Source organism: Peromyscus leucopus, chromosome 3, assembly GCF_004664715.2.
Source record: "Peromyscus leucopus breed LL Stock chromosome 3, UCI_PerLeu_2.1, whole genome shotgun sequence".
Lineage (NCBI taxonomy): Eukaryota > Metazoa > Chordata > Mammalia > Rodentia > Cricetidae > Peromyscus > Peromyscus leucopus.
Window position 1 is genome coordinate 20,099,878 of NC_051065.1, and position 12,569 is coordinate 20,112,446.

The 12,569-nt window shown below is 40.7% G+C and overlaps 1 protein-coding gene and 1 long non-coding RNA gene across 8 annotated transcripts in view; one reads left to right on the plus strand and one right to left on the minus strand.

The window, feature by feature from the left end:
• The window catches only part of Dync1i1 (dynein cytoplasmic 1 intermediate chain 1), a 312,403-nt gene that overhangs the window by 51,481 nt on the left and 248,353 nt on the right, over nt 1–12,569 (minus strand). For all 7 annotated transcript variants that reach the window (XM_028869831.2, XM_028869834.2, XM_028869832.2 and 4 more), the window contains 3 exons: nt 10,549–10,662; nt 7,466–7,599; nt 3,884–4,028 (listed from right to left, as the gene is read on the minus strand). In XM_028869831.2, coding sequence (XP_028725664.1) covers nt 3,884–4,028; nt 7,466–7,599; nt 10,549–10,662 — 393 coding nt within the window. The remainder of the gene's footprint in view (nt 1–3,883; nt 4,029–7,465; nt 7,600–10,548; nt 10,663–12,569) is intronic.
• LOC119087576 overlaps nt 1–12,569 on the plus strand; it is a 29,213-nt gene that overhangs the window by 16,257 nt on the left and 387 nt on the right. Inside the window, exon 4 of the long non-coding RNA XR_005091035.1 lies at nt 7,409–7,843. This is a non-coding gene — a long non-coding RNA (uncharacterized LOC119087576). The remainder of the gene's footprint in view (nt 1–7,408; nt 7,844–12,569) is intronic.

Here is a 12,569-nt window from a genome sequence, read left to right on the forward strand (position 1 = left end):
ATCTTACTTATCTGGATTCACAAGCTCTCCCTTGGCCAAATGGCTTATTTTGAACCACTGGCATCAGTAAGGTTTCTGCATTTGATCTTAACCAAAAAGTTGAGACACAAATGATATATTTTATATAAATATTCTGATATGTATCCCTAAAATATAAAACCATGTAAATTATTTAATATCACTATCATATCTAAAAGTTAATGAATGCCATTAAGTAATAATCATGTGTTTTTGACAGCTTTCTAACCTTTTACTTGTTTTTCTTTTTTTTTTTGGTTTTTCGAGACAGGGTTTCTCTGTGTAGCTTTTCGCCTTTTCCTGGAACTCACTTGGTAGCCCAGGCTGGCCTCGAACTCACAGAGATCCGCCTGTCTCTGCCTCCTGAGTGCTGGGATTAAAGGCATGTACCACCACCGCCCGGCTGCTTTCTAACCTTTTAAACAAGCTGTCAGTTTTAACTAAGATCTGTGTAAGAGTCCTGTTTTGAGATTTTTTTGAAAAGTCTCAAATTTGGTTTTGTTCTGTTTTGTTTTGGTATACAATTTTCACTTATATTTGGTTTTTGTTTGTTTGCTTTTTTTGAGCTTTGTTATAGAAATGAAATTCATTGTCCTATCAATTTCCCCACAGCCCGGCAGGACTAGCTACATACCTGTGGTGTTATTTAACTAACGGTGTCTGTCTCCTTTTGCACCTAATCTCACAGAGCTGAAGATTGATAAGATTCAGGACTGATTTTGTGTACAAGCCCTCTATAAAAGTGACATACCTACTATCCTAATCACAAATTCTTTCCAGTTTTCTCAATATTATCAGCCATAATCATTGCTGTAATCATTAGGAGTTGTAAAATGATAAAATTCAAAATTGTCTCATATTTCTGCATAGTCTGGAATATATCAATTAAGAAAAACTGTTATCAACCATTTAGTAACTCTGAAGCACAAATCTTGTTGGAAAAGTAGGATACATGTTTCATTCTTTCTCCTACTCACCAAATTTCAAAACAATGAGCTTACTTGTCTCTTCTTTTCCAAAAGTAACCAATAAAGATTTTATGTTGGTTTATTTTCTCCAGTGCATTACACATTCTTAAAATGTTTTGGCCAGAAGATCTTACTCAGCATGGCCTCTAATCTTTTGACAAAAATACTGTAGTTGGGAACACAAAATTATTTTGCATCCTGCTTCAGAGTAAGAATCAGAAAAGTCCTGCCGGGTCCCTGGTTTCTAAAGGACCTTGAGCATAGGGATCACACTTTGAGATGAGAAAGGTCTTTGTCATAGGAGTGGTCATAGATTCTAGATCTTTCTTGAACATAGAACAATGAATATATTTTGTTTTCTAAAAGATAATACCCCAAATTCTTACAGGTGCTTCTCAATCAGGAGTGCTAGAGAACTGTTGCTTCATCCCAGGCCTCTGTAGCTCCCATCAATCCTCCTGATTACATCTCAATTCTCAATGATAGCAACACAGTGCTTTGTTTTTTGTTTTTTGTTTTTTTGCTTTTGTTTGTTTTTTTTACATGCAGACCTAACAATCACAACAGTGGTAGCCAACACCCACCAGTCACATTAGTACTACAACTGTTTTAAGGCTGCTTCTCTCTCTCTCTCTCTCTCTCTCTCTCTCTCTCTCTCTCTCTCTCTCTCTCTCTCTCTCTCTCGGTATTTTTTCTTCTTGAAATATACTCCTTTATGAATGTAAGTTTGGGGGATTAAAGCTACTTCAAACCATTTCTCAGTATAGGGATTTTTTTTGCCATCACTTCAAAGCACAATAAAGTGATTGATATCATGTTTTTTGTTTTTTTTTTTTTTTAAATTCTTAGGAATCAATTTTTAAGTTTGTCTTATTTTTTTTAATTAAGAAAATACTTTAATGACTCCAATATCAAATCTACAAAGCAGAGTATATTTAAAGAAGTGTGGTTATTGTTTTTGTTAAGTAGATAATGTGTGTAGGTCATTCTTCAAAGTTTCAAAAATATATAAACAAATAGAAGAAATAATGAAGTACTATTCACACACTTTTCCACCTAACTCTTCTAATTTAGATATTCATTCTCATCAACTCAGAACAGTGTGGAGAAGTCTTCCTACTTTTCTACTTTCCTTCTCACAGTGGATTAATGCAGATCTCTGGGGTTTTTCAGCCTTTTGTTCTTTGGTTGGTGTTTCAATGACTGCTTTTCAGCAGACTTCCTATCTTACTTGGCTAGTGTATCTTTGGCACGGATTCCCTATGAGAATGGCTTGTTAGGATCTGCAGTATCTTTAGGTCTTTCCAAGCTACTCTCCATGATTCTGTCCCATTTTTACATTTCCAGAAGCAGTGGGTAAGAATGGCTGGCTGCTTCCAGATATGAAAATGTTAGATTCTTCTCACCTGATATTTGGAAATACATTTTTTTGAACGTGAATTTCATTCGAGTTTCTCTTAGAAATGAGGCTGTGGATACTGCCAGACAATGAAGGGCAACTTCTGTCATCTTAGCATTACTATCTCCCTGAAGACCCAGGAACACACACACACACCCCACTTCCCTTCCATTCCCTTACTCACTTCCAGCTCCTTCTCTGGCCCCACATCTCTTGCCTACCTTCAAGACACTCTCCACTGAGTCTCCATGTTTCTTTTCAGACCCTCTCCTGTGACTATGGTTGCCAGCTATTCTGACTGCTTCCAGATGTGTTCTCCTTCTCCTCCTCCTGTCCTTCACAGCAAACGGCTTGCTGAAGGCCCTACACTGTGTCTCCCAGGTACCCTAAGCTCAGTTTGTAGAAAGCCCTTCCCAACATGCTTCACTCATGCAGCGAAAGCTGCCACAGGCCACTAGGTTCTTTGCGTGGGGACTTGTCTGTGTGGATGTGTGCATGCCTGTGTGCGAGTGTGTTTACTCTTGTGTGTGCTTGTGTGAAGGCCAGAGGTTGATGCTGGGTGTTGGAAAAACGTTCTCTGCCTTAATATTTTGATAGAGGGTCCCCTGTTGAACCCAGAGCTCCCCATTTTGGGTAGATGGGCACCTCACCAGACTCTGACTTGCAGTCCTGCCCATCACATCGCCAATCACCCATTTCTGTGGCTTTTATCCTTTTAGTGCTCTGTCGTCATTGCCCTTCCTTCTCTGCTGTTTCCCGTCTGTCCACTGCTCTGCATTCTCTAGGTCACTGTACCTTTCTTTCTGGTGGGCTTTGATTCTTTTTTTTAAAGAACATCCTTGTTTTCCCCAGAGTTTCTCTGTGTAGCCATGGTATCCTGGAACTCACTCTATAGACCAGGCTGGCCTTGAGCTCCGAGACCCGCAGGCCTGTGCCTTCAGAGTACTGAAATCAAAGGTGTGTGATTTTTTGTTTTTTTTTTCTGTCCCACCACAAATGGCATTTAAAGCATAAGTAATATAGGGCCATATTCCAGTTTCCCCAGAGGCTCAAGAAACCAAAATAGACCACAAAAACAAACAAACAAACAAACAAACAAACAAATAATCAAATGATGAGACAAACCACACAAACATTTCCCCCATAGCTATGAATGTGTGGAAGTAAATGTTACAGATCCTAGAGATATTAATAGCAAGATTTGTGTGGGTTAACATTAGTAACATTAGTAAAGGAGGACTTGGATTTATCATTATTTGAGTCCTTTGTACTTTTTTCCCCCCCACAAATCACCTGTTTTCAACTATAACTTCAATATTTACAGTAAGTGTGGACTGTGAAAAGACCCTCAGGCCTTAATTAGCTCCTAGACAGATGGCGTTCCCCGGTAGGTTTTCTGAATCTCAATGCCCGGTACAGTTATTCTTTGCAGCTCTCCCAGGAGGAAGCATCCTCTTCCCCTGTGGATTACGGACAGTTTCTATCAAGGCATCCTTACCTTTGTGGTCCACAGTTTGACAGTCCAGTCAAATGACGATGTGACAAACAGATGGGAAAAGTCGATGGGACCCACTGCCATGTGGCAGTTAATTCCTGTCACTGGCCCTTGGTGACCTTCAAAGACCTCACCGATGCCTGCTTTGCTGCAGAGAGAACACATGCAGCATGTCAGTGACCTTTGTAAAGCAATGGTTAATTAAATAAAACAGTGTCCATCTGTGTTAGAACAACCCCACACGACCAAGAATGAAACCATTTTCACAGCAATTTTGAGAGGAAGACATCGATGATTGAGAAATCTTAAGAATTTAGTAAGAAAATTTTTATCATTTATCTATTTCCAGTGGCCTTACAGATTTTATTATTTTGGGGGAAGCTGTTTTAGTGAAACAAATGCACTTGAATCTCAGGAATTTTCTTATTTATGACGCAACAAACTCCTGAGATACTCAGGCCCTATTTGAGTATTCTCTAAGGAGTTTCTTGGCTATAAAATTCAATTATTCTTTGAAGGAACAGTTGTTTATTCCTCAAAGGAAATGTCTCAAATTAAGTTGACACACCTAAAAAAAAGTAACAACTGATGAAAACCTTTGTTACTTCAAAATAATTTACATGGTATCAATATAATACAGAAAAATGATATTTTCATTTCATTGGAAAATGAAGTAAGATTAGAGATTCATTTTGTAAATTCTATAAGGGGAGCTATCTTACATTTCTTGATGTAATGTTTACTATGCAGTAAATATTCTATAAATATTTGCTGAATTAGATAACAAAGGAAAAGAGAAACCTATGCTTCTTAAAAAGAGTACATTTGAGAAATAGGGATGCACATTTTACAAGTCATTCTCTAACATGGATTATTTAACCGAGCTGGGATTATTTTCAGCCATCCTTTATTACACAATAGTCTACATGCAGTCATACACACTTAGGAAACTCTTAGAAAATATACCCACAATGCTATATTTAAAAAATCCATATGCATGAGGCTTTAAGTATGACAAACATGTAGGGATTGTAGAATCTCAATATTATGTCACTAAAAGCGAAAATGAATTCAGTTTTTAAAACATTTTGGTCCAGAGTACCAATAAATGTCAATGTGCTGAGTAAGATTTGGACTCACAAACAAAGCACTAAGTATCTTCCATGTTACAAGCACTCAGAGATTATGCCTAGTAAACGGCTAACAGTGCTTCCAACAGTGATCAGCAAAATGTGCCCTGATGAACAGGAGGAGCTGAGCTTTGAAGTGGCCACTGGTGAGGCTCCACTTGTTCTTAGCGACATCCTGAAAGGATTTATAGGGTGCAAAGTGAGGACCTTGTTTGATTTGTGGACTTGGATTTGCACTTTATGTAAGGTGAAAAATCCCCCACCTGTCCCCGTAGCCCTAAATGACCCATTTAACATTACTACAGGGCCAGCACTTGCTATGTTATGACTTTACCAAGATTTGCATTTCATAGTTCAGATGGATGGACCAATGTCAAAAGCAAAGTCAAACTTTTAGTAAAGATATTTGTGGTGTGAGTCAGAGCCACATTCTTTTGAACAATAATGCATACTCTAGTCCTGTTTGCAATAGCCACAAAATAAAAATACCCACCATTTACAAGGTGATTCACTTAAAAAGTATGGGAAAAACCAGAATGTACACTCTAGCTCATAAACACTCCGAGTAGACACACTGGGCTGTAGCTGGATTGGGTTAACTGAAAGGCTGACTTGTTGATTCGAGTGCACACGGAGATGGAACTGTGGCCACGTGTTTAACTCACTGGATCTGTGTGTCGCATACCAAGAATGGCATATTTATGGGTGATGCAGGGTGATGTTTGTGCACTTGTTAGTCCCACTGCCACTAGTTTCCTGACAACAGGAACCAGGTTTAAGTGACACCTGTCTATTTAGAGCCTCCAGCAACACACTGTCCAGAGGAGGAGCGCAGAACGTGTTTGAGCAAATGAATGCAATGACTGGATCTTTTTATGTTTGGTGTGTGCGTGTAGTCTGGTTTTAGTGTTATAGAGATGCTGGACATGGACCTGTGAGGCTGAATTTCCCAAGTCTTCTTTAAATCCTGTGAGCAGGACAAACGCTGAAGCAGTAGAAACATCACAGCTTGTAGCGTTAGAGTGGAAAATCTCACGTAGCTGAGCTTAAACAATTTGTGATTCCTTGTTAAGTCTAAATAGCCTGGGATGAGTGCAAGAGATGAAAAATCAATTGGCCAAGAACTATGAAAATGAAAGAGAAATTAAGCATCAGTGTGAATACAGACATCCTTTTAAAAGATGTGAGGTCACCTGTTAAATCCAAGTGGCTGGAATCCACTTTGTTATGGCTGATTTCTGAGGCATCTGCCAATGTCTACTGGTAACTGCACAGTTCTGTGGATATGTGTATATTTCACACTGCTCCAACCCTTTTGACTTGGAGGGAGGATCTATTTTTTTGGCGGGGGGTGGAGGGTTCCAGAAAGAGTTTCTCTGTGTAATAGTCCTGGCTATCCTGGAACTCACTTTGTACACCAAGCTGTTCTTGAACTCACAGAGATCCTCCTGCTTCTGCCTCTGGAGTGCTGGGATTAAAGGTGTTCACCACCACCACCTGGTCTTAAGGTACTTCTTTTATTATTTAGATATTGTAATTTCTTTATTTAAGTTTAAATTATTTAAATTTTCAGTCCTTCACCTATTAACTACGTGCCAGGAAATCAAAGATGAGGTGGAAATAGTTTAAGAGAAGTATGGCAGATGCATGATTGATTGAAACAAAATGTGATGGATGCTAGTGCAGATGTACGCAGAAGAATATATAAAAGAATCAGTATGGCTGGCTATGGTTCCCTCTTGCTTATCCTACTTCAGTTGTCATGATGGCTCTTAAGCAACTATTTACTTTTGTATCAGTCTTTACTCTCAACAAGGACACAGGTACCTTGCACTTTACTATATTGTTATGATGGTATCTGATTCAGAGTGGATTCTTAACAAAATCTCCTTGAAAGAATGAACTGACAGAACAAGATGAAATTCCATAAGCTGTAATGGAGAAAGGTGCTGTTTTTTTTCTTTTTTATGTGTCTGTTCATTTTGTTTTTGTTTCTTTGTTCAAGAGGGTCAGAAAGACTTCAATGTGGGACCATGCCTGGTTGTATGTTAGATGCTAAGGGATATAAGGCAATGAAGTCAAATGCTAGTCCAAGTAGAAAACAGAGGAACTGACTCATGAAGGCACATAGAGATAGGCAATATTTGGGGGGCGTTAATCTCTGAGGGGTACACGGTTGGAGCTTGATGGTGTGTGCAAAAAATGAGTCTGGCAAGGAATAGGGAGTGTGATAGGCTCTGTAAAGAAGTCATTTTTCTTCAAGACACTGTGAAGTGCCCAGAGGTTTGTAAGTCACCAGGGCCCAGACAGATGTGTGCTTTAAGCTAATAGTTTTGAGGTCATACATTGTGTTTCTTTAGAAATTACCATCTTACAAAGCAAGGTGGTTATAATCTAGATGGCCAGAGTTTGGAAAATGAAGACCACGTCATCAGAAAGAAAACAGAAAAATCACCTTCCGTGACGACAAGCTGTGTAGACGGTACCTTCTTCACTGCCAACCACGAAGTTGTTGACGTCTCCCGTTGGGAAGGCCATTCCCGTAACAGCGACAGGCTTGGACTTATTGTACACCAGCTCCATGCTCTCCTACCAAAACACGGTGTGGTTACATTTCCATCTGTCAACCCCTCACCATGCCAAAGACAGCATGGAAAAATCATTTGGCCAAATCGTCTGCTTGCTTTTCACACAGCACTACAAAAGACCCCCACAGTGCTAGAAGCCAGGCTCTCCTGCCCCTGACATCCAGGCTGCTCCGTGTCTCTGGTTTCAGGCCGGCTGGATTTCATCAGCATGGGCCGCTGCTTCCCCAGCCAGGCAGAGATGACAGGTGAGAATTCTGAAACTAATGGTGCAGAAACTAAAGATAATACTGTAATGATTATACTTGTCAGCTCCAGGCTTTAATAAAACACACAATACCCTTGTATTTACAAACATTTTCAAAATCAATTGTTCGTGAGAATACACGTGTATTAATATCAGATGTACTAAACACATTTGTCACAGAGGGACTGTGGGTCCTCAATGAACTGAGACCAGGAAATTGTCACTCAGGTCATAAAAGCCAGAATTCAACAGGAAGTAGACCCCATGAGGGGTAGCTGATGGGTGGACAGGCTCTGAGCTTATAAGGTATTTAAATAAGTGCTTAAGATAGCACATGAGTCTTTTTTATGATAAAACTATTTGTTAAGTTTAGAGAGTATGTCAAAAGACATACACATACGCTTCTGGGGGCTGAAGAGGTAGCTCAGAGGTCAAAAGCACTGACTGTTCTTCCACAGGACCAGTGCTGTGGAAGATTGATTGATAAATAAAATACTGATTGGCCAGTAGCCAGGCAGGAAGTATAGGTGGGACTAGCAGAGAGGAGAATTGAGAGAACAGGAAGGCGGAGAGGAGAAGACGCCAGCCTGCCATCCAGGGAGCATCATGTAAAGGCAGCAGGTAAAGCCACGGAACACGTGGTGACATATAAATTAACAGAAATAGGCTGAGTATAAGAGTAAGAACTAGACAATGGTAGGCCTGAGCTAATAGAATAAGCAGTTTAGATAATATAAGCGTCTGTATGTTTATTTTATTAGTGGGCTATGGGACTGCCGGGACTTGGCGGGACCTGGAGAGAAAAATTCTAGCTACAGACCTGGGTTCCATTCCCAGCACCCAGGTCAGGTGGCTCACAACTGTCTGTAACTCCAGCTCAAGGAGATCTGATGCCTCTGACCTCCATGGACACCTCCATGCACATGGAACACAGTCACACAGACACACATGACTTAAAATAATTGTCTAAGAAAGACATTCTGCTAAATTAAGTTTAATGATAATGAAGAATAAGTACCAACAATGCCCTTGATTGTTCCTGGCTATTTACATCAAGCACCCTATTTTGTGTATCTGAAGCATGGCACAAATTGTTCATGGAGTTGTATGAGGGCTGAGATTTTCCTGTGCAAGCCAACCAAGCTGTTTTGGCCACAGAGTCCATCAGCTGGAAATCCTTGCTGACAGGGTACAGTCACACCGACCCTGAGGCCCCATGTAGTACTGACCATTCATGACATCCCCACATCGAGAGCACCCAGCATGCTAACTAAAGGGGAGGCTGCCCTGACAGTAACATAGAAAATGGAACATCTGATGTTCTGCCCTGTCTCTAAAGTTAGTGGTAAGGAAGGAAATGACTGTTGGTCACTCACTAGGGGTGGAGAGGAGGGGAGTGGGGGAAGGGAACTGTGAGATGGCCCACTTATCCCTGCCCTCCCTGGGGACAAGTCTATGAAATACTCCATCTCCATGCAGAGCCAGGCATCTGTGGGCATGCTAAGTATAATAAAAAACGGGCTGGGGGCTCCCACACCACTGCCTTAACCTAAACAAACACATGTTTAATCAGCAAAATGGGCAATTAAAAATTCTCAAATAGAGGGTTTGCTCTGATATCTGTTTATAATCTCCATGCTTTTAAAAGAAAACAACACATTGCTGAGAATTTTAATGCAAAACCATAAACTATCTGCACACAACTGCAGACCCGTATAAAGATTGGCAAAACCAGGAAGCTGAATTGTGACCTGTTTATTAGCGCTCTCTCTGTGCCCCTAAAGTTATGTGAAAAACTTAGCTTTAGTAGTCTCTACATCTGTAGAGACTTAAATGGAGTCTTTACAGTTTCCACATGTCCTTACATATTTTGAAACTAATCCTCTTCAAAAATCGCGTGGGAGACATTCTAGAGCTGTCATTCCAGGGGAGGGGACACGAATCTCAAGACTGAGAATTATCTTCTGGAAATTTTCTATGACTTTCCTCCCATACCTGCCAAAGACTGTCCCGAAGAGCTTTTCATGGTTTTAAGTTGGAGGAGAATGTTTCAGTTTTTTCACACAAAGACATGTGGGAAGCTTGAGCATGTCTGCATTCATGCTTGCACACATGTGCATGTCACATGTGCATGCTCTGAAAGTGGCACTCAGGCGCCCGCCTCCAGCATTTTTCTCTCCTCCGCTCCTTTGTTTGGCTTCCGTTGCTGTGATCAGTAGTGGTTTGGAAACACGGGAACCTTTTCATTTTCAACCTCTCACTTATTGAGAAAGGAACGGCAGGAGCCATGCTCACAAACATTCCAGAGAGGAAAACAGGCGGTTGTCTAGGGTACAGAAACAAGCAACAGCTTGGCTTTCTGTTTTGCTCGGATAGTTTTCCTTCAAGGCCAGTCCTCAGAAGGGGTTGCGCTACTGAGCTCCAACCTTATTTGCATTGCTCCCCAGTGCTATAGGGTGAGCACAATTCACATTCTAGGCAACTTCTATAATCACTGTGCTTGAAAATGGATTATTTCATTTTCATTTGAAACTGACCTAAGGATTAATGTATTACAATAACGACATTATGGGCGGTAGAGGAAATAGGTTTTGGCTTCAAGGGCAGACTGCTGAAACCAGGCCTCTGAGTCTTTAGAAGACAAGTTCCTAAGCAGGCAGGTCTTGGAGCCAGCATGCTGTAACGTGGAGATTAAAACGGACGCACCTGTGGGGTCGAGAGCATATCCAGGCTCCAGGAGCACATTTTGCCATCGGTAGAGACAGTGATGAGGTTGTGAGCATTCTGGGTCCCGACAACATTGACACAGTACACAGGGTGCTGAAAAAACATCAACGTGGAGAATCAGGTGCTGCAGCCGGGGAAATGATTGCATCTGAGTGTCAAGAACATCACAAGGGCTACCAGAGTGACATCATTTGGCTGGCATAGGAATTTCCCATCATTTGCCATTTGTGAGCCTAATTCTGTAAAATTTCTGTAGCAAATACCAGTAGTGGAAACATGTACAAAGCTTCACCTGTGAAGTTTGGTGCAGTGCAATAGAACAGAAGGAAATGAGAAGAAATGATCATTGGTAGGCAGGAGCAAGGAGGGAGGGGAGTCTGGATTCCATGAGTAAGTCTACTACGAAGCACAGCTTCTAAGCTCAAAGTGAATATGAAGAGAGACAGTCTTCAAAGGCATAGAACTATAGTCGTGGAAGGACTGTGTTACTAAATCCGGAGTTTAATGCATTCTAGCATTCTAGCCAGTGCCGAACATTTGATAGTGTTGTCTTTAAGAAGTGGTTAATACTCACTAGTTTAATTTGAGGAGGGGTATACTGGTGGTGGACGTACTGTAATAATACACTTAGTGAGACAGAATTAGGGTTTTTTTTTTTTTGGATGTTATTTCAAAGTCTAAGATGAGAGGTTTATTTTTCAGAATACCAGTTGGAGTTGTATAGAGGCTTAAATTTGGCCCCAGCCTTGACAAAGGTCATTTATACATCCTGGGAATGAAGTGAGATGCACTAGCCATCTGTCAGGACTCTAGAAGCTTATCCTGTTCTGGAGAATTCTACACAGTAGGCTAAAACCATTTGCAGCTGCTCACTAAACACTAAATGGAAGGTTAGAATAAGTAGAACCTAGCAGCAATTTGGGTTAGATTTCAGGCATCTTAGCCACGAGTGGCCAAACCACAACTTACTTGATGTTTCTCTGTACAAACAGCTGACAGTTGAAGCTGTACTCTTGATGAGTTAGTGTCCATAATACCTAGCCACAACTACAATGAAACAATCTTCAATACTTGGAAACTGGTATTACAGAAAGGATGGTTCGGAGACTATTATTATCATATAAACTCCTGGTCAGAAAGAGCAACAATAACTGTTGAGTGTAGCTACTTGGCTGCCTCTTCCTAGAAGTCATCCAAACTCGGCGGCAACACCTTTCTTCCAGGGCAGTCAGTGTTAGCAGTAACTGCTGAGGGTTTCCCCCGAGTAGCAGTGGTAAAGAAAGCCCACGGAGCTACTCTTCGTTCATTCGAGTCAAAACAATACAACTATTTGAACATTTTAGATTACTCTTTTATACTCCCCACTTTTAATCCCCAAATCTTGCTTTAGGCTAGTTATAGCTAAGTCTTTCAAATTTTCCTTGGCTACCTAGATCCCAACATTTTCTTCATTTCAAATATTTTTCTGTTGAATACAGTGTCTTTTCTCAGAGTTCCCTAAGGGTAAAGTTCTGAGAACAATACAGGATATTTACCTACATTTTGACTGTATAGTGTAGAAATATGTGTAGCAATGATTTCTCATTTTTAGTACACTGAAGTATGAGGCTTATTAACTCACTGTTAGAGTACACGTGTTTTTTGACCACTCTACCGTCTTTTCCCTGTGGTGATGGAATGGCAGGAAGTTCCTGGGTCTTTTTCATGCCAGGCTCCTACTGACACCTTCCCATGTATTGGCATTAGTGGATCCACCCAACAGTAAATACAGCAGGTATCAGAGACTGCATGCGGCACTGTAGCCAACAGTCTTTCTCAGGTCTTTGGTATTTGGGAACCGAAAGCACTGTGTCATCAAACTTAAGTCATGAGCTATGCAGCAGGCCAAAGTCAGAGAAGAGATGAAATGGAAAAACAGATGTAACAGACGTACCTAGAAAATATCAGATTTAGTAAAACTGATGATTATGTGAGAAGGAATATTCAGAAAGCTGCTGTCT